The 18,290-nt window shown below is 37.9% G+C and overlaps 1 protein-coding gene across 1 annotated transcript in view; it reads left to right on the forward strand.

The window, feature by feature from the left end:
• The first annotated feature begins 5,784 nt into the window (after positions 1–5,784).
• The window catches only part of scarb2a (scavenger receptor class B, member 2a), a 13,318-nt gene continuing 812 nt past the window's right edge, over positions 5,785–18,290 (forward strand). Inside the window, exons 1-13 of the mRNA XM_067406186.1 lie at positions 5,785–6,574; positions 9,807–9,967; positions 10,587–10,734; positions 10,891–11,085; positions 11,558–11,649; positions 12,026–12,145; positions 12,222–12,400; positions 13,875–13,993; positions 14,277–14,350; positions 14,436–14,487; positions 14,858–15,010; positions 15,579–15,626; positions 15,950–18,290. The exon at positions 15,950–18,290 is cut by the window's right edge and continues 812 nt beyond it. Of these exons, the coding sequence (XP_067262287.1) occupies positions 6,452–6,574; positions 9,807–9,967; positions 10,587–10,734; positions 10,891–11,085; positions 11,558–11,649; positions 12,026–12,145; positions 12,222–12,400; positions 13,875–13,993; positions 14,277–14,350; positions 14,436–14,487; positions 14,858–15,010; positions 15,579–15,626; positions 15,950–16,081 (1,596 nt within the window). The 5' untranslated portion in view covers positions 5,785–6,451 and the 3' untranslated portion in view covers positions 16,082–18,290. The remainder of the gene's footprint in view (positions 6,575–9,806; positions 9,968–10,586; positions 10,735–10,890; positions 11,086–11,557; positions 11,650–12,025; positions 12,146–12,221; positions 12,401–13,874; positions 13,994–14,276; positions 14,351–14,435; positions 14,488–14,857; positions 15,011–15,578; positions 15,627–15,949) is intronic.

Genomic DNA, 18,290 nt, shown 5'->3' on the forward strand with positions numbered 1-18,290 from the left:
CATGTGCTCTGTCCAGCTGACAGATGCCCACTTTCTCATTTATGTGCAATTTTCCACCCTTCATACATAATTCATAGAGGATTGTACAAAGAGCATCCTTCTTTATGTAACACAAACAAGCCATACTGTATGATAAATCAGTCACATTACACAGGCATTACTGTTACAGGTTAAAGGGATTTGTTATCATTTACTCATCTTCATGTCATTCCATGTCATTAGATATTTTAAAGAATGATTCAACCCAATTTCACAGGAAAACAACTATTTTACAAAGTGGCTATTTTGTATGTTGCGAAACATATGAAAACATACGATTTTTAGAAAGAAATTAAGCACCCAACCCCTAAACTACCGTCACCGGAGTGTAAGAAGATCATACAAATACATATGAACTAGCTACCAATTCGCACCAATTCAAATGTAAAATACTTATGAAATGCCATGAGATTGTATTGTCAACTGTTTTTGTTCATTCTGTGTATGTTTTGGAGAACATTGTTTTGGTTGTGCTTCGACTCTGTGTGACTGTGCAAATTAATATGACCCTTCACAGTAGATACTATTTCCCAATGAACTCTGTTAGAGAACGTGGCTACACATGGCAATTTATCTGTTCGATAAAATACCTTACTAACCTGTTGAGTAATAAAAATGTCATTTCAAATCCCTCACCATCTCCGAAAAGCCAAGCCAATGTTGATTCTTGTTGTATTACGAGCTCTATCACACTCTCTTTTTGCCAGCAGACTCTCCTCTGTTCAGCTTTTTTTCAAACGGGTGATTTCCCCGGAGGTTTGACATTTAGCGTGCTCCATGTCAACCTTTCTCACTCGTCGTGTTTCGCCACTCCCACACCATACACGCATCAAAGTAGCTGGAGCAACTTTTCCCTATTTCCGCATATTGCGAGACACGCACAAGCGAGGGATGTATTTCATAATTTCCATCCCACTATGTCTAAAATATAAACTCTTATAATAGCAGGGCTGCCAAGTCAACCACTTGTCACTGTTCTCACAACTGACGTCCATATTCTCACGCAGTGAAAAAGATCGCGGAGCAAAGAGTGACAAACAACACAGATTAGTTTACTTTTGATATAAACAAAGTCTCAGCTTTCAAATTTTGAAGTTTTATTACGAAATTCAAACAATAAATACCATTTTGGCACTCTTATTGTGGCAGAAGCATGTGTGAAACTCTTTACTACTAGTTACAGTACAAAAGAAACATGAATGAACATCAGAGGGTATGTTGAAAGAACCAGTACAACTTACTGAAATGTATCATGTAAACGCTCAGTGTTTCAACCGAGGATAAAACAGCTTGTAAACAAAAAAACACTTTTTGGAAGAAGGATTAATGATGCATTGACTCATTTAAATTTTGTTAATTTTGAACAAAAAAAAAAGTTACATGGTGTACCTTTTAAAGTGAAGCAATAGTTTCTCAAAAAAAACAAAGGTGAATTTCCGGGCACAGCACTACATGCATCCTGCTTTAAAATCTGGATCGTGAAGCAATAAACATATTTAACTGCTGTTCTCTCCCTGTTGTTCAAACTTGTCCTGCCCTTCTCCATAAGCAGAAGTACAGGACCCACTAAAATATACTGTATAAATGCATCTTTGTGAAGGGATGGGCAGCCAGAGAACGTGACTGCCTGAAACACGAGAGATCATATCAAAAGACCAACAATCACAAGTTCTGTCTCTTCATCAACGGGTATATACGGAAAATTATGTTTTGCCATAATCCATAGCAGAACATATTCAAACCCAACTTTACATAAAAGACCTTTGTATTTTCTGAATAGTTGTATTATTCTCAGTATTTGCTCATGTCAGGTTGGGGGTGAAAAACGCTTTGAGCTTCTCCCGCATGGGTTTAGCGAAAGAGCAGCTTTAAAAATATGTCTATAGTTTACTACATTACATCATCAAAGTTATCATGGGATAAAAGTGACAAGGTGGACGGAAATATAATACACTATCTTCTCTTCTAATCAGATGTATGAAGTAAAGAAACGTGGTTGCACTGTGTTCTTTTTTACAACGTCATAATGCAACTTTGCAGGTAATTAGTGATTTATTTATCCATTCCAGTTAAACAGTTAAGATATGAAAAGGCTTTGCATGCTACTGCTCAGCAGGATGATATCTTTTATAAAAGAGGTTTTAGATAAAGCTTTGGAACATGCAAGGAATAAAACCTACTGACTTGCAAAAGGCTTTTCATTCTTTTGAATGAAAAAGGAAACTTCCATTCAGCTTGTGAGGCAGTTGTTCTTTATTTTCCACTTTTATGTGCAGTCATTTTTAAACATGTGGAGCAAAACAACACTAAAAAAATAAATAAATACTTTTTAAGATGGTTAATTGGGAAATGTTTGCATAAGCCTTTCAAACCCTTCCTTTTCCTGAACTCAACAGGATGCAACTGAAAGCAGTTTGCGTCATCATTGACACATACAACACGCACCGAAGTATTCAAACAGACATTAAAAAAAAAAGAAAAAGTAACATTTTTCAGTCTTTTTTTCTTTTCAGTCTATTGTTTCTTTAGTTTAAAATGGTTCCTTCTTGCTCATTCTTCTTTGCCATGTTTTAGATATTAGATATTTCTAGTAAATAGTAGTCAAATAAATACATTTTATGAATTTAAATTTGAATTGTCATTGTAGATAATACAAATATGAATGAATGTACATTTATTACAGTTGTTTTGATGTGGTCCATTCATAAAAAAATTGCTGAAACTATACTTTTGATAAAGCTTAGAGTCAAGTAGAGCACTGTTTCTCCTCTACCTCCTGGTGCTTATAATGGGTTGTTTTCACTTCTCTTATTTGCACAGATGCTTTCTGGCCTGAGCATCCTTAACCCCCCAAGAGAGCTTTGATAAAAGTCACATTAACCCTCTTGTAGTACATTCAAGTAGGCAAATCTGGTTTTGCATAACTGTCATTCATTCAATTTAACTTACAATTAACTTTATGCTTTATCAGTAAGTTCACAACAGTTCAAGTGTAGGTACAATTAAGCTGAAGTCATAAAGCTTTATAATCTTACTATATCACAGGCCCATATTTGCTTATATGTGGCTTTATCTGTGAAAACATATAGGCCCTACAATAAATTCTTTCTGAGAAGTGCACTCGTTGACCAGTTAACTACAGTTAGAAGTGGGAAAACTGAAGAATTTTTTAACATGATAATACTAAGCACATTTAAAATCTTAAATGGGCCCTGCAGGGACATTGTCAAGTGGGCACATTTGTAAAATAAAGCTTTGTTTAGAAGCTTTCCCTGTGGGGGACGCAGGCATTGTAGGGGAAGGGCAGTGAATGAATGGGCCTGATTTCTGAGAAAAATATTGAAAAGGGGGTCCCTGCAAATTTGTCACATGACTAGGTATAACAACTCTGGCATCAAGTCATCATCTTTATCAGAAACATGACGGTTTGCCATGTGAAGGCCAGTGACCTCCAGGTGTGTGTTATAATAAAGTGCAGCAATAATATAATTGTTCCTGAGGTATGTTCCTGCCCTTTTAAAGGGATCGTTCACCCAAAAATGAAAATTTGATGTTTATCTGCTTACCCCCAGGGCATCCAAGATGTAGGTGATTTCAGTAGAACACAAATGATGATTTTTAACTCCAACCGTTGCCGTCTGTCAGTCGTATAATGCATGTCAATGGGAACTTCGTCTATAAGAGTCAATAAACATGCACAGACAAATGCAAATTAAACCCTGCGGCTCGTGACGACACATTGATGTCCTAAGACACGAAACGATCGGTTTGTGCGAGAAACCGAACAGTATTTATATCATTTTTTACCTCTAATACACCACTACTGCTTTGAGCATCTGGTTGGTGAGGTCTGAATACACTCTGACAACGGAAATGATCTCTCACACTCATTGACATATACACGCGAGAGATCACTTCCGGCATCAGAGCGCGTTTTCAGACCTCGCCAACCAGATCCTCAAAGCAGTAGTGGTGTATTACAGGTATAAAATTATATAAATACTGTTCGGTTTCTCGCACAAACCGATCTTTTCGCGTCTTAGGACATCAATGTGTCGTCACGAGCCGCAGGGTTTCATTTGGATTTGTCTGTGCATGTTTTTTGACTCTTATAGATGGAGTTCCCATTGACATGCATTATACGACTGACAGACGGCAATAGAGTGCCCCAGGGATGATGCGTTTTTGTAGGCAAAACCCGGAAGCGAGTTAGCATTTTAGGACTTCCGGTTCCAACGCCGTAAAGTCTATGGGTTTTTTTAATGGGTTTTTGCTAAATTGCCTGAAATAAGGTCTGTGGTTAACAAAGCCTCTAAATAATTTCATGTTTTGATCTATGACATAAAACACACCAGTTATAACCCACTTGTGATTTTTTTTAAACTTTTACTGTGTCTTAAAATCAGCGGTTGCTAACAAATTGCTAAAAGGGACTACTTCCTTTGGCGGGGACTTTAGACGTCATCATTAAAAACGGGACATTTGGACCGCATTTCTCATGAAAGAGTGGATAAGTATTCATACACAGCGCAGATCATAATCAGCGAGCATGTTTTTAAATAGAGTTGTTTTCTAAATAAAGTTTGAGGACGCTTGGTGGTGACGACGTTGATCCGCGACCATGGTGTGCTGTAGTCCGTTTATAGCCTACTGTTAGCTTTTTATATCTGACGACTTTATTTAGGCTTCAAAATCTATAAATGTTGTGTTAACTTGTAAAGATTATCTTGATAGACAAAACGTGTAAGTGTCATAACCCTTTGTTAAACAAAGAGCTTATTTTCTGCGATTTTCCAAAAGTCTATGGGAAAAATGAATAGGCTTCCAGTCGAGAGAACCTGTGCACCACTAACTTCCGGGTTGGCCTACAAAAACGCGTCATCCCTGGGGTACTCTATACAGTTGGAGTTAAAAATCATCATTTGTGTTCTACTGAAGAAACAAAGTCACCTACATCTTGGATGCCCTGGGGGTAAGCAGATAAACATCAAATTTTCATTTTTGGGTGAACTATCCCTTTAAAGGGTGAAACAGTTCATAATTTTAGTAGGCTAGTTCAGTTTCCTAAGTTACACAGTTGTTTTCTTCCAGTGTAGCCTATTAAAATCAGCACATTTGGAAACTGATATTTCCTAAGTATTCATGCTGACTCATAAAGTAATCTATTTTAAGAAATATCCAAATAGTTATATTTGACTTTTGTAAGCTTACATCAACAAGAAAAAAAAGTAAATGTCAAATCAAGGCCAAACCAGCCTTTGAGGTTATAGCTATGTAAAATATTAACAGATTTGACTAAAAAAAAAAAAAAGTTTAATTAATTATGACGATGCTGCCTCACAGCCTCACACAGAGTATTATTTCTGTGGTAGTGGAAAAACCCCACTCCCATCATACTCAGAAGTATGTGGATGAGACTAACATTAAATTTCCAGCTTGCTACAGAGCGGCGATCTCCCTTTAAATAAACTCCGCCCCGAAATCAGTCGATCAAATTCGGCATCACACTTCTGAGTCGTTGACCAATCACGTTCGTTTAGGGGTGGTCTTAAAACGGTGGTCCGGGAAGACGTCATCCAATAGAATCGCGAGCTCGTCGGACAAAAGGGATGCGACAGTCATCGCTTACCTTGTGAGCCGCCCATTATTCATGTTCATTCACCACTCATTTAAGGAGACACGACAGTAGATAGCGGAACACAAATTAAGACCTAACGGTCTCACGGCTCAAGTCTTTTCAAAACACAAAACGCCCCGCTGAGCTGTAACGTTTGTTCCAGTGGGTTCGTCAGCGCTTTTGTATTGTTTTTATGACAAGTTTGAATATTTTAACGGCACATTTATCCAAATGAGAAACTTCAAATAACATATGAAGACATTCAAATTATAGCCAGAGTAGTTTGGACATGAATATAACACAAAGATGCAGTTTAACACGTTTTTCTTAACCTATAAATTGCGTCAGGACAGTAAAAGTAGGCTATATATTTACTTTGATGTTCTGACATTCTCACACATAAATCCGTCTTGAAAACCCCTTTAAATTGTGACCTCAGCTCTGAGGGCGGTTTAACACGCCCCTCTCTCCAAAAAGTGTATTTCTCATGCATGACTGGCTCATTTGAATCAAGTGAGGGAGGAGGAGAAGATCTCCGGTCCTCTGCGTTAGAGCCAGAGCTGATAGTCTCTTATCTCAGCATCCGAGAAACACTCCCGCTCATCACACATCATTGGGATCGTGCATGCTGAATATCCCAATGATAGAAGTGGGGAGAGGATTCTGGCTTTGAGAAAAACTGAGACATACCGGGAGGTTCTCGAGTAGAAGTTCGGAACAAGGGGAGAAAAAGAGAGAAAGAATAGTATTATTGTTTTTTTTTTCTACAGATCAGCCCATCTGAAACCATCAATAATGACTAGAAGATCGTGTGCCATTTACGCCACCGGGATCGTGTGCGCTCATTTGCTCATTTTGGGAATCGCCCTTCTGGTGGCTCAAGTCTTCCAAACAATGATTCAAGAACGGATAAAAAAGGTTAGTCTGCTTAATTTTACAAAAAGCTCTAGTTATGTTATAAAACCGGCTTTTAAAGTGACTCGGTTATCCTACACGAGGCTTCTTCTGTGTTGAGCATCACGCGGAGTTGCTAGTATCACTTGATGTAACGCGAAATCATACAACAGACGTTACATATTGTCATGTCTCTTCCACCCTTAAAATTGCTTTACCAAAGTTCCTGTTCTTGCTCGAGATTTCATGTTATGTACACTTAACCTGTGTTTTAGCCGTTTAACTGCCCCCTCTTTGACATGTAGGTGGTCACAACATGGTATTAAATTACCGTGATGTAAATGTGGGTTTGTTGTAACCCTGATTAAAGTGGGCTGGTCGCTGTCTGTGACCACGAAGCCTATCATATTGCGGAAAAGACTTTTTCCCCCCCGTCTCTCTATCTCTTCTCCACCTCAACGGTTCTGTCTGACTGACTGACTGAATTAAATGCGTTCTATTGCAAAACCACGGGGTAATGATGAATGAATCACTCACTCACTCTTTAATGTAACGGGAAGGGTTGTTCGTTCACATAGTAGGCTGTGTATATGGCCGGGGGAGGTGTGCTATATGTGTGGCAGTGGGGGAGGGTCTCAGCCTGTTCTCCTTAGAAAAATACTTGGAATTCTGACCTCCACCCTCAGTATTTTTAACCAAGTGTAGTATTCACTGTTTAGTATGACTCCCTTAACCTGGTATTCATGGGTGTTTGCGGTGGTCTGTGAGTGAAGCTAACTTTGCTCGAGATGTTTTGTATTGGTTTGCCATTCATTGACAGTTGATATAATTGGCCCTCGTGATGACATAATGTAGCTTTTTTTGTATTCATTATGTCTTCTCTGGCACTTAAACATGTAATAGTGAACTGTTAGGCTTAAGTTCTCTAGACAAAACAACTTTTCAAGCCCTCAGGTGATGTGTGTTTTTAGAGTGTAGGGTGTGGAGTGGGTGACATGTTCAAGGAGGTTGTATGTTACACAGTATGTAGCTCTGAGGCAGTTTTTCATCTTGTTTGACAGTTAAAACTTCCTTTTACTTGCTGCTTTCGCAGCAGCATTTAGCTGAAGTTGAGATCTATTTGATGTATGCATGCATTCCTTGCTGTGAATTAATGTTTAAATTCATTTAAAACTGCACCTCCTAACAGTGTACAATATGGGTTGTTATCTAAGAAAATATCCATTTCCAGTGGCTGGTACCATCATACACTCTGGTATCTACTTCACTGGCCTTTTCTAAGGTTAACCACTCGCACGTAAAGGGCATAAATGACCTTCCTATCAAAATACAAACATTTATTGTTTTTCTTACCTTGGCTGTAGTTGCTCGATCAAGGCTTTGAAAATGTCCTAAAATGGTTTAATGTCCATTGGGACCTTCAAAAACGTCACTTCTCAAGGTTGATGAGCACAGCAGAACACAAAACCAAATTCCAGAGGATTATTTGTATAATTAAATAATTAGTATTGATATCATATCCCATAGCAGAGTTGTAAGAAATTGAAAGAAGTTAATACTTTTATCCAGCACGAATGCATTAAATTGATCAAGAGTGACAGTAAAGACATTTGTAGTTTTAAAAAAAATATATATTTCTCTTTCAAGTAAATGCTGGGTTTTTTAAACTTATTCTTTATCAAAGAATCTTGGAAAAGTATCTTTCTTTCTACAAAAATATTTATCAGCAGCAAATCAGCATATTAGAATGATTTCTGAAGGATCATGTGACAATGAAGACTGGAGTATTCAGCTTTGCCATTACAGGAATAATTTTAAAGTGTGTTCAATTTTAAATTGTAATAATAATTCACAATATTACCGGTTTTGATCAACTAAATGCAGCCTTAGTGAGCTTAAAAGACGTCTTTCAAAAAACATACCCAAACTTTTAGTGTATACATGCTTGTTAAGGTGTGGTCTGGTGCTTTTAGTCAATAAAACTTGAATTGGTGTCTTTAAGCTAAAATGCACTGCTTCTTTTAAAAACCAAAAATCATCTTTTTTTTTACCAGGTGTTATTAAGAACTCTTGTCAATGTGGTTTAAAGAAAATATACCTCCTGAGAAACCCTGAAAGATTAGAAAAGGGAGTCGATGAGTGTGATGTAACATAATCTTACTTTAAAGAAAAGCTTTAGTCTAATTTCGCTACGCATGGTTGAATAAGTTGAATAGCTGCAAATTTTCTTCAGTGCTTTATACCAGTTACTTTTCTCAAGGTAAAGCTCCTAATGACAGGGTTCCCATTCAGAGCTTATATGTGAAAAATTCCTCCGTTCAAAAGTCGGGTGTCCTCTTAAATGGAAGATCTGAGCTGTTTGAACAAAGACGCCTTTTATGTTATTCTCTGGGTAATAATATAGTGTACATTTAAGGCACAGTTTTGTCATGAGTGAATCGTTGATTTGTCACAGATTAGATGTTGGAATGACTGATTTCGAAACATACAAACTGCATTTTTCAACTTAAGGCCAGTGATTCTAGCAAATATTTTTTCTTAAAGGACCTTTCAGAAGCTGAAGGTCCAGTGAAGGGGGCCGGGATGTTTGTTGTTTTGGAGCGGGTGCTCTGCTACTCTGCTGAAGTCATGGCTTTTGATTCTAGATAGCGTTATCTGCATTTCAAGGGAGAATTCTGGAGTAAAACCTTCTGGTTGTCATGAGTTTGTGACGAGTCGCCCTTTGGAGCTTTGTTTTTTCCATTACTACACAATTGCGCGGTCACGTGTAGTCACGAATACCTTTGTTCTGAAGTAAAAGTTTGTCATTTTAGAATAAGCATTCGTTTCTCCTTCCGAGTTTGGCTCACGACACTCAAGAAGTGAGAAGTGTTACTGCTGAACCACTTATCTGATGGAAAATTCAAACACCTGATTGTGTTGCTCTCATCTGTCATGGTGGTGGATCGCTGATGTTGATGTTTTTCTTCCCTTTTTGTAACTCTGAATCAGCTCGACTGTCTGCTGAGCTCTTTCCTCTTTTTCCGTCATCCCAGCACTCGCTTTACCTCATGTCTGCTGTATTTGTGTTATAACAGGTCACTGACATTTCACCAGAAACACATTGAGCATTCAACAGGAAGGCACTTAGCTTTTGTGTTCTTTCTTCCCTAAATTATATTGAAACATTGAGTTCTCTTTAAACAGACACTGCATTAGGTTACAGAAATGGTCTTTTGGTGCTCTCTCTTGACCTCTGACTGTTTTTCGTTCACAGGAGATCACACTGGCTAAGAACAGCAGAGTATTGGAGGGCTGGATAAACCCACCGCCTCCTGTTTACATGCAGTATTTCTTCTTCAATGTTACCAATCCAGATGAGTTCTTGGCTGGAAAGGAAAAGCCCAAAGTCACTCAAATAGGGCCTTATACTTACAGGTGATTTACAGAAGTCTCATACTGAGATGTTCATGTTAATTTTCATCATTTTCTGAGCTTTGTTTTGGTTACTAAACTGTACCGTCTGTTGTCAGTGACAACAAGTTTGGCACCACAGTTAAGAAATGACTCATGCTTTGAGAAGATAGGAAACAGGAAACATTTAAGCTACTCGCTTCAAACTAAATGTCGAATAATTATGATGCACTTGTAAGAATTATTTTTGGTTTGTTTGTTGTTGTTAAATTTATTCAGCAATGAAGTATTAAATTAATCAAAAGTGACCGTAAAGAATAAAAATGATTTTCAACTGACAATAATAAGAAATGTTTCTTGAGCTCATATTAGAATGATTTCTAAATGATCATGTGAGAATGAAAACTGGAGTAAATTCAGCTTTTCTATCACAGGAATAAATTCCATTTTAAAATATATTAAAATAGAGAACACTTCTTTTCTAATTGTAATAATATTTCATAATGTTTTAGTTTTACTGTATTTTTAATCAAATAAGAGACTTTTAAATGGTAACGTCATGTGTATTAGATTGAAAAATCTAGACCTTAAAGTTGCCAACTTTGATATTAACATTAAATAAAATGCTACTCTCTTTTATCAGGGAATACCGACCAAGGGAAAATGTCACTTTCCTTGAGAATGGGACAAAAATCTTTGCCACAAATCCCAAGAGCTTTGTGTTTCTTCGCAACATGTCAGCGGGAGATCCTGAGGTTGACCATGTGATAACCGTTAACATTCCATTAATTGTAAGAAGGGTTTTGTTTTCTTGGCAACCAATCATTTTGCATTTAAAATTAGTCTGCTTGTAGCATTTTTTTTTTTTGTCATTTTCTAAACCGAACATTATTTTTTTTATATACAAATGTGAAGGATTTGCTCTTAATTTTTCCCTCTTGTTTCAGGCCATCATGAATGAGTTGAACTCCTACTCTTTCTTTCTGAGGACTGGTGTGTCTATGTTGATGGGATCCATGGGCATCGGGGTGTTTATGAATCGTACAGTCCATGAGGTCCTGTGGGGTTTCAAAGACCCGCTGCTGTCCAAAGTCCACAGCATGAAACCAGAAGTGGATGAGTATTTCGGCCTTATGTACAATGTAAGAATCTGCAGTTTCATCATATTTAGTGCTGTAGTCAGTCTGAAAAGAGGTATAAAATGCAGTCTAAATGGGTCATATATTTAAGCAACCAATAAAAAGTAGCACACACGAACTCTAAAGCACATATACGATCAGAACAGGATAAGCAAATGATGTTATTATCATAATCCTGCAGATGTTGACCACTGTACCAGGTTTGACACAGTGGCCTGGTTTACTCTAATGTATTTTAGACCTTCTTCAGGGATTATACATGTATTAGGAAAGATATTAAATATCTGCAGTATGTGCAATCATAGGTATCATGTGAGTGCCTCGAAACGGCGATTTGCATTAATAAAACATTTAGTCTTTCACTTTTCACTTTCACTTTTCACTGTATTTTCCTCATAGCATCTAAATAACCTATTTTCCTATGACTTTCTAGTCATCTTTACCCTTAATACAGTATTTTTTTTACTAACTACAGAAAAATGGAACCCATGAGGGTGAATTTGTCTTCCACACTGGAGAGAAGAACTACATGGACTATGGAAAGATTGACACGTGGAACGGCATCAGGTATGTCAGTCCTTGCGTAATCTGCATTACCTTACTGACATAATGAGAATTCTTGCACACTCATTTGGCATCTGCTCTCCTACCTTGGCTTGGGAAATTGGGTTAAACACACAGCATGCTTGCATTACATGCTGGATTAGTCAATATCAAAGTATAAAGTCCAAGAAAAGTCCTCCTGTGCTTCTCAACTACCCTATATCCTGATTTAAATTGACCTATATCCCAATAAATAACATTTCAATTGACTTTGCAGATGAAGAAACTTCTGCATGTCAGTTTTTGCATTAAAATTATGGTGAAAAATGCATAATAAACCATCCTTTTTCATTCACCTGCCACAAAAACAATCACCATATGTTCATTTTCTCACTCACAGTCAGATGAACTGGTGGTCATCTAACCAGAGCAACATGATCAATGGTACCGATGGCAGTGTCTTCCACACCTTCCTGTCTAGAAAAGAACTCCTCTACATCTTTGCTGCTGATCTGTGCCGGTAAGCAACGTGTTTTAACACATACAAGGTGCTTGGTTACTTGTACACGGTTACTTATGCTCTTTATCACTTGCAGATCGATTCATTTAGGTTACGTGAGCGACACAGAGGTGAAGGGTATCCCTGCTTTCCGCTTCGCCCCTCCTTCGGATGTACTGGCTCCCCCAGATGAGAACCCCAGTAACGCTGGCTTCTGCGTGCCTGCTGGAGATTGTCTAGGAAAAGGAGTCCTCAAAGTCAGCGTCTGTCGCCAAGGTAAGCCTGTTCTAGGTCACACCGCACCTTAGCTTCAGGGCCGTCAGCATGTTTTCCGAACAGGATTTTACAGTGAGAAAGACGTGGGATGCTTTCAGAAGAATCATTACATGGGAAAATAGAGTAACTTTTTAAATATAGTAATTTGTTTAACAAAGTACAGCAATTTAAGTATGCTAACAACTTTGGTGCCCTAAATGGCTGCTCCAGACTGACATTTAACCAAAGCAAACCAAGCATATGTAAATAGTATTGAATTTCTGGGTTTCCCATTACTGATCTGTGGCCTCGTAACCTAAGTTCAAGTTAAATCTGTCTGCTTTTGTTTGCACACTCCTGGACTATGAAAGGGAAAACCGAGTTCAGCACTTAATGAATAACTTTTAGTGCAATTTTATGACTCGAGCACTTGATTCGCAGTAGGTGTCCTCCGACAGATTACTTTATCTTTGCCTCTATTACTTCCACCATAAACTACTAGGCTAATATTATTATTGAACGATGGTAAACTCTCGCTTTTGTCATGTGAGTGCTCCTGATATGAAACAGCTGTCAAAATTTGCACGTGCTTTGATTAGTCATCATTCCTAGAAGGGTTCATGACAGTTGATTTAATGGTTATATTTAGGTTGTTATTAAGGATTGGGATATGGGAAATAAAACGGTGGTAGCTAACAATTATATGTAGCATAACGATAAAATAGGCACCTATAAAATGTAGTATTTTGTGTTCTCGGTGGGTGTTCAGGATGTACGTTGAGTATGTACTACCAAAAGAGGAAGTTTCATTTTCTGTTAGAGTGCATAAAAAGCCAAAAAGTCCCAGAAAATGATTCGGGGTTATTATTTAAGATAATGGAAAATGTCATGAAACAAGAGAAGTAAAATCTAAAAACAGCACATTTGCAGTCTGAACTGTCACCTGCCCCACTAGGGCCAGTGATGCATTATTATACTCTTTGCATTCATTGATTTTTTTTTTTTTTTTTTTTTTTTTTTTTTTTCTTCGTAAGTATTTGTGGGTTTTTAAATTGTAAACACATCAGTAATATTTTGCATTGTATGCCATAACTTTTAATGTGTATGAATATCTATGTCATAGAGTTCTGTTATAGCTGTAAATTTTAACAACAATAATAATAATAACATACTTGTTGGAAATGAAAAATCTAAATCTATATTTTTTGACACATTTCAATGTTATTGTTGTTTTTGATGGTGTGTCCAGTTAAAAATCTGAACTGCTGACCTAGTGCTGACCAGCATAAAAAAAATTAGGCTTAATATGACTTAAATCATTATTATGTTTATGACTGTCCATTATAAATGCAATGGCTGATAAAGAAGCTATTATTAATGCATATTCACTGTAGAGCTTTCCTAGATAGGCACTATATATACCTGACTGTCAACTAATCTGAACAAAGGAACAGCAACTAATGCCATGTGTTCCTCTTTCCCCTTCACTGTACAGGTGCACCCATTGTTGTGTCCTTCCCTCATTTCTACCAAGCCGATGAGAAGTACATCAAGGCCATTGAAGGAATGAACCCAAATGAAGAGGAACACGAAACATACCTCGACATAAACCCGGTAAGATCTGTTTGCGCGCTTGTGGTTTGTAATCTGAAAGTAGTATACACCGGTCCTCACCATGGCAGGAAAAAAATAAGGTGATTCACTCTGATAACCACAGTGAAAGTGAAACCATGCCTACCTAAATTTACCTAGAATTCCACTGAGAGTTATTGTAGCATGTCGTGAAGGAAAATGTACTCAGCTGGTGTATGATGGACTTGTGTCACTCCACTCCCTGTTCTGTGGTGAATATTTGGTGACTTTTAATACTAAATTCACCCTTTGCTTTTTTCTGCAGACCACAGGGGTTCCCATTCGTGCCTGTAAGAGAGCTCAGCTCAACGTCATACTGAAGAGAGTCAGTGGCTTCCCGTGAGTAAAACCTCTCACAAAAACCATTACAGTGTGATTTGAAATGACAAAATGGCTAATGAGACTTCTATTTTTTCCTTCTCAGCAAAACAAGATTCCTGAATGAGACAATTTTCCCCATTATGTATGTCAACGAGGTGAGTTTTCATATCATCTTCACTTTCTTCAGATTTGGGATGTCCCCGAAGCATGTTTGGAAAAGAAAAAGCACTGTGTATAGGGAGCGGCTGGACTGGCCGCACATTTTAATGTCTCTCAAATCCTCCGACATTGTCTTGTCAGTCATCTCTCCTTACGATCTTCACTTGATAAGCGAAATCTGATGTAACTGACTACCACAGCAAGCCTAACTATGTCCCTTTAGGGGCTCCGTAGAATGCACTATTCATTTTCTGTGCCTTTCCGAATTCAAATTTAGGTTTCGGGCACATCCCTACTTCAGACTATCGGTTTGCCTGTTCACAAAGTTAATTTGTTTTCCTATAAATTTCATTTCGTAATTTTCAGACTGCAACTATTGACGATGATTCTGCAGCCCAGATGAGGACGCTTCTGTTGATTGTAACAGTGGTGTCCAACTTCCCCGTCATCATTGTGGGGCTGGGGGCCATTTTACTTATCATCCTGATCTTCCTTGTCTGCAGGAACCGCCAGAGAAAGGTAAAGAATCAGCGATAATACATTTATGTCCTTTCATCTTATACATTGGCTAGTTCAGACTGAAAATGTCATTTGTATGTTGATAACACCTTTTCTTAGAACAATATTAATGGAGTAACAGTTAATATTCTCCAGAAATGCCGGTTTGGAAAAGACTCAAAGCCTTTAAAATTCCATCAACCTTACACACCCTTGGCTTGAAAGTCAATTACATTTGTCACTCGCCTTGACGGCACTAACCCTATCTTTTAAAACCCATGCATGCACCCGCATGAGGGAATGCATGTGCTCTAGTGCACGTATTACTTTATGAAATGTGTTCTTAAATAGTTTTTCTTTGCAGTATACAGTAATTATCAGTTTAATTGGGTTGGTCATCTCATGTTATGACCTAAAATAATTTAAGAATGGTTAGGCGGGAAAAGGATTTGTTTTGCACATTTATATACTAATGTTCAATGTTCTTTTATAGAATTTATTTTATCATTTGAAATCTGCCAATGATGCATTATGCTATGTTATGATTTCCAGTAACATTTTCCTCCCTTTTTTTTTTGTTCCAATTCAGAATGAAGTAAAACGTATTGATTTTACTGAAGCTTTTCATTCTTTTGCTGTAAGTCTTCATTTATTTTACACACACACACAATTTGCTTTCATTATTTTCAGATTTGCCCGTTATATCATTATTGTATTTGGTCATTTTGAGCATTTTCATATAAATACCTTGTTTGTTAACATTTGTTTCTGCAAATCATTTGAATTGCTTTTCCTGCATGGTGATCGTAATGTACTTCTGCAGTGTTTCACAGCATTAGATTAGATGTTTAGCTACACAGTCCATGTCTTAGTGGTACATGATTTCATGATTGACATCTTCAGTCATCTATACGTGGTTTTAACAATGTACACGCTAATGTTCTTGTATTTTCTGTGCAGACGACGAAAGATGAAACGGCTTATACCCAAGTGAGCAACCAAGCAGAGGATTCGCCAGAAAACCGCACCAACCAGCCTTTGAGGAACGGATCTTATATTGCCATGTCACCAGTGGAGGCACAAAAGTGTTGATGAAGGACATCGCGTCTACCGATAGTGCATCCTCACCCTTTTTTATGTTTTACTTTTCACTGTGCGATTCGTCTTCGTGGGCCAGTCCCAACACGCTCACCACCGTATGCCAAGGGTCACTTATTCTGACTCGTGACTTTTTTTGTTTGTTTCTTTGAGCATGGCCTTCTCAAACTGCCATATCTTTAAACAAAACCTATGTAAATTCAAAGCACCCATTTCAAACAACCGTCTCTGGGTTTCCAGAGGCTTCTGTTGCCTAGTTCTGAGAGGCCTGAAACACACTCTCTTGCCTTTTTACAAACACATATATGCATTGCATGCTCACAGAGTCCATAGTTCCTGAAGGCATGAGAGAGCGTGAGGGGTTTCACCCATCCAGAACACTCATGTCTGGGACAGCCTGTGCTCTTAAAGTGTTTCAGATCTCATCCCACACTACTGTATTCAGGTCTACACAGGCAGACCTTAAACTAACACAGCTCTTCATACGTCAAACCCTTTGAAAATGAGCAGATAAATGCAAACTATTGATTTACCTCCTCTAAGAGTATTAGAGAGCTAAAAGGTCTAATATGCTAACAAAAACTGGGTCTAATCCAGAACTTGTGTGTATGTGTGTGTGTGTGTGTGTGTGTGTGTGTGTGTGAGATTGTACATACCAGTATGCGTGTGTAATTATACGTGTGTATTTCCGCAGGCATGTCGATGCTTGCATGTTTTTGTCACACTGTGGTGAACTGCTCTGGTGGATCATCTTCCACCATTTTGCACGATGCAGTGTGACGACATGTGGAAACCAGTGACTTTAGTCCTTTTTATTTCACAGTATCAGAGTCACATTCATTCTGATGCCAGAAACATTTCAATGATGAAGGCTGTTAAAAAGAGGTCAGACATTCTCCTTTAAAGCATCGTATTACAGAAATCGCACTAGCTTTTAGCATTTTGTAAAAAAAACAAAAAAAACATCAACAGACGTAGAACACTCACAAGTGAGACTTGAATATTTTCTGCCTTACAAATACTTACGAACACAATGTGATTCTGCTGCGTGGTAATGGCAGGTGTACAGTGGAACTTGATGAAATGTCAGACAAACTTCTGTGAATCGGTGTCGGACTTAGAACTACATCCCTCCCGTTTCACAGCAAAACATTCTGTTATAGCGAGAGCACAACTACAGTATGCTAAACCCACAGTCTAATCTGAGCAGAAAGGGTTAATGGTTAGCAGGTTTTGAGGGGTTAACGGTGAAGTTTGCACATTTTTATTTTATTTTTCTGTGCACGTTCAGTTAATATTAACCCTCTGTGGGCGAAAAAGACCCTAGCACTTGAATCACTGCGTATGTCTGTTGAGTTTAATTTTCGTGTTGCTTTTTCTATCCTTGATGTTCGCTATTGCTTCTTTAAAATGAGGCCATATTTTAAATCAACTTGAACAGGATGCGATAGCTGCACACTTCACAAAGTATCACTAAAGATGAGTTGTCGTATACATTTCTGTGGGTTTGTCCAAATGAATATTTTCGGTTGTCTGTCTGAAGTTGCCATAACCCATGTGTGCAGTTGCACTCTGTTGTTTTAAAGACTTATGTGTCTGTAAATCATTCCCATGTTGGAGACACTTGCTGGAATGATTGATGTTTGTTACTTTTACTTGACGTAAACCATCTGTTACCTATTGCGACCACGGTTTGCGTGGATCGCGGTGCACATTGTTGCATATATGCCTGTGCCATGGATTTAGCTTATCGTAACGATTTAGTGCAAGGTTTAAACTGGAAACACTGTACTTGCAGTGTCTTATGCAGCTGTATCTGAACAGAAAACTGAGGGAAAGTCATTCAAGCTTTAGTCCATTACAGTGTTGCCAGTGCAAATAGTATATAAATTTACATTAAAATTGTCTTTGGCAGTCTCTCTTAACATACTAGGCTGAACAAAGACCCCGCTGGAACATTGTGTATCAAGTGGTGGGACGTAAAATGTGACTTGAGTATGAAAGATCTAAGAACCTGAGCCATTTCTATACAGTTTCCAGATTTCTAACGGTGACTTTTGCCCCTATATGCTTGACCAAAGATTAGATAACTGGTTTGTTTGCTTTCCTCACAGATAGCTGTAGTGCCATCGACTTCCCATTTACAAGAGCATTAGAGCCTCTTTGTCTACAAAGGCAAATAAGAAAAGGAAAAAAAATAAAA

Source organism: Chanodichthys erythropterus, chromosome 13, assembly GCF_024489055.1.
Source record: "Chanodichthys erythropterus isolate Z2021 chromosome 13, ASM2448905v1, whole genome shotgun sequence".
NCBI classification, from domain to species: Eukaryota; Metazoa; Chordata; class Actinopteri; order Cypriniformes; family Xenocyprididae; genus Chanodichthys; species Chanodichthys erythropterus.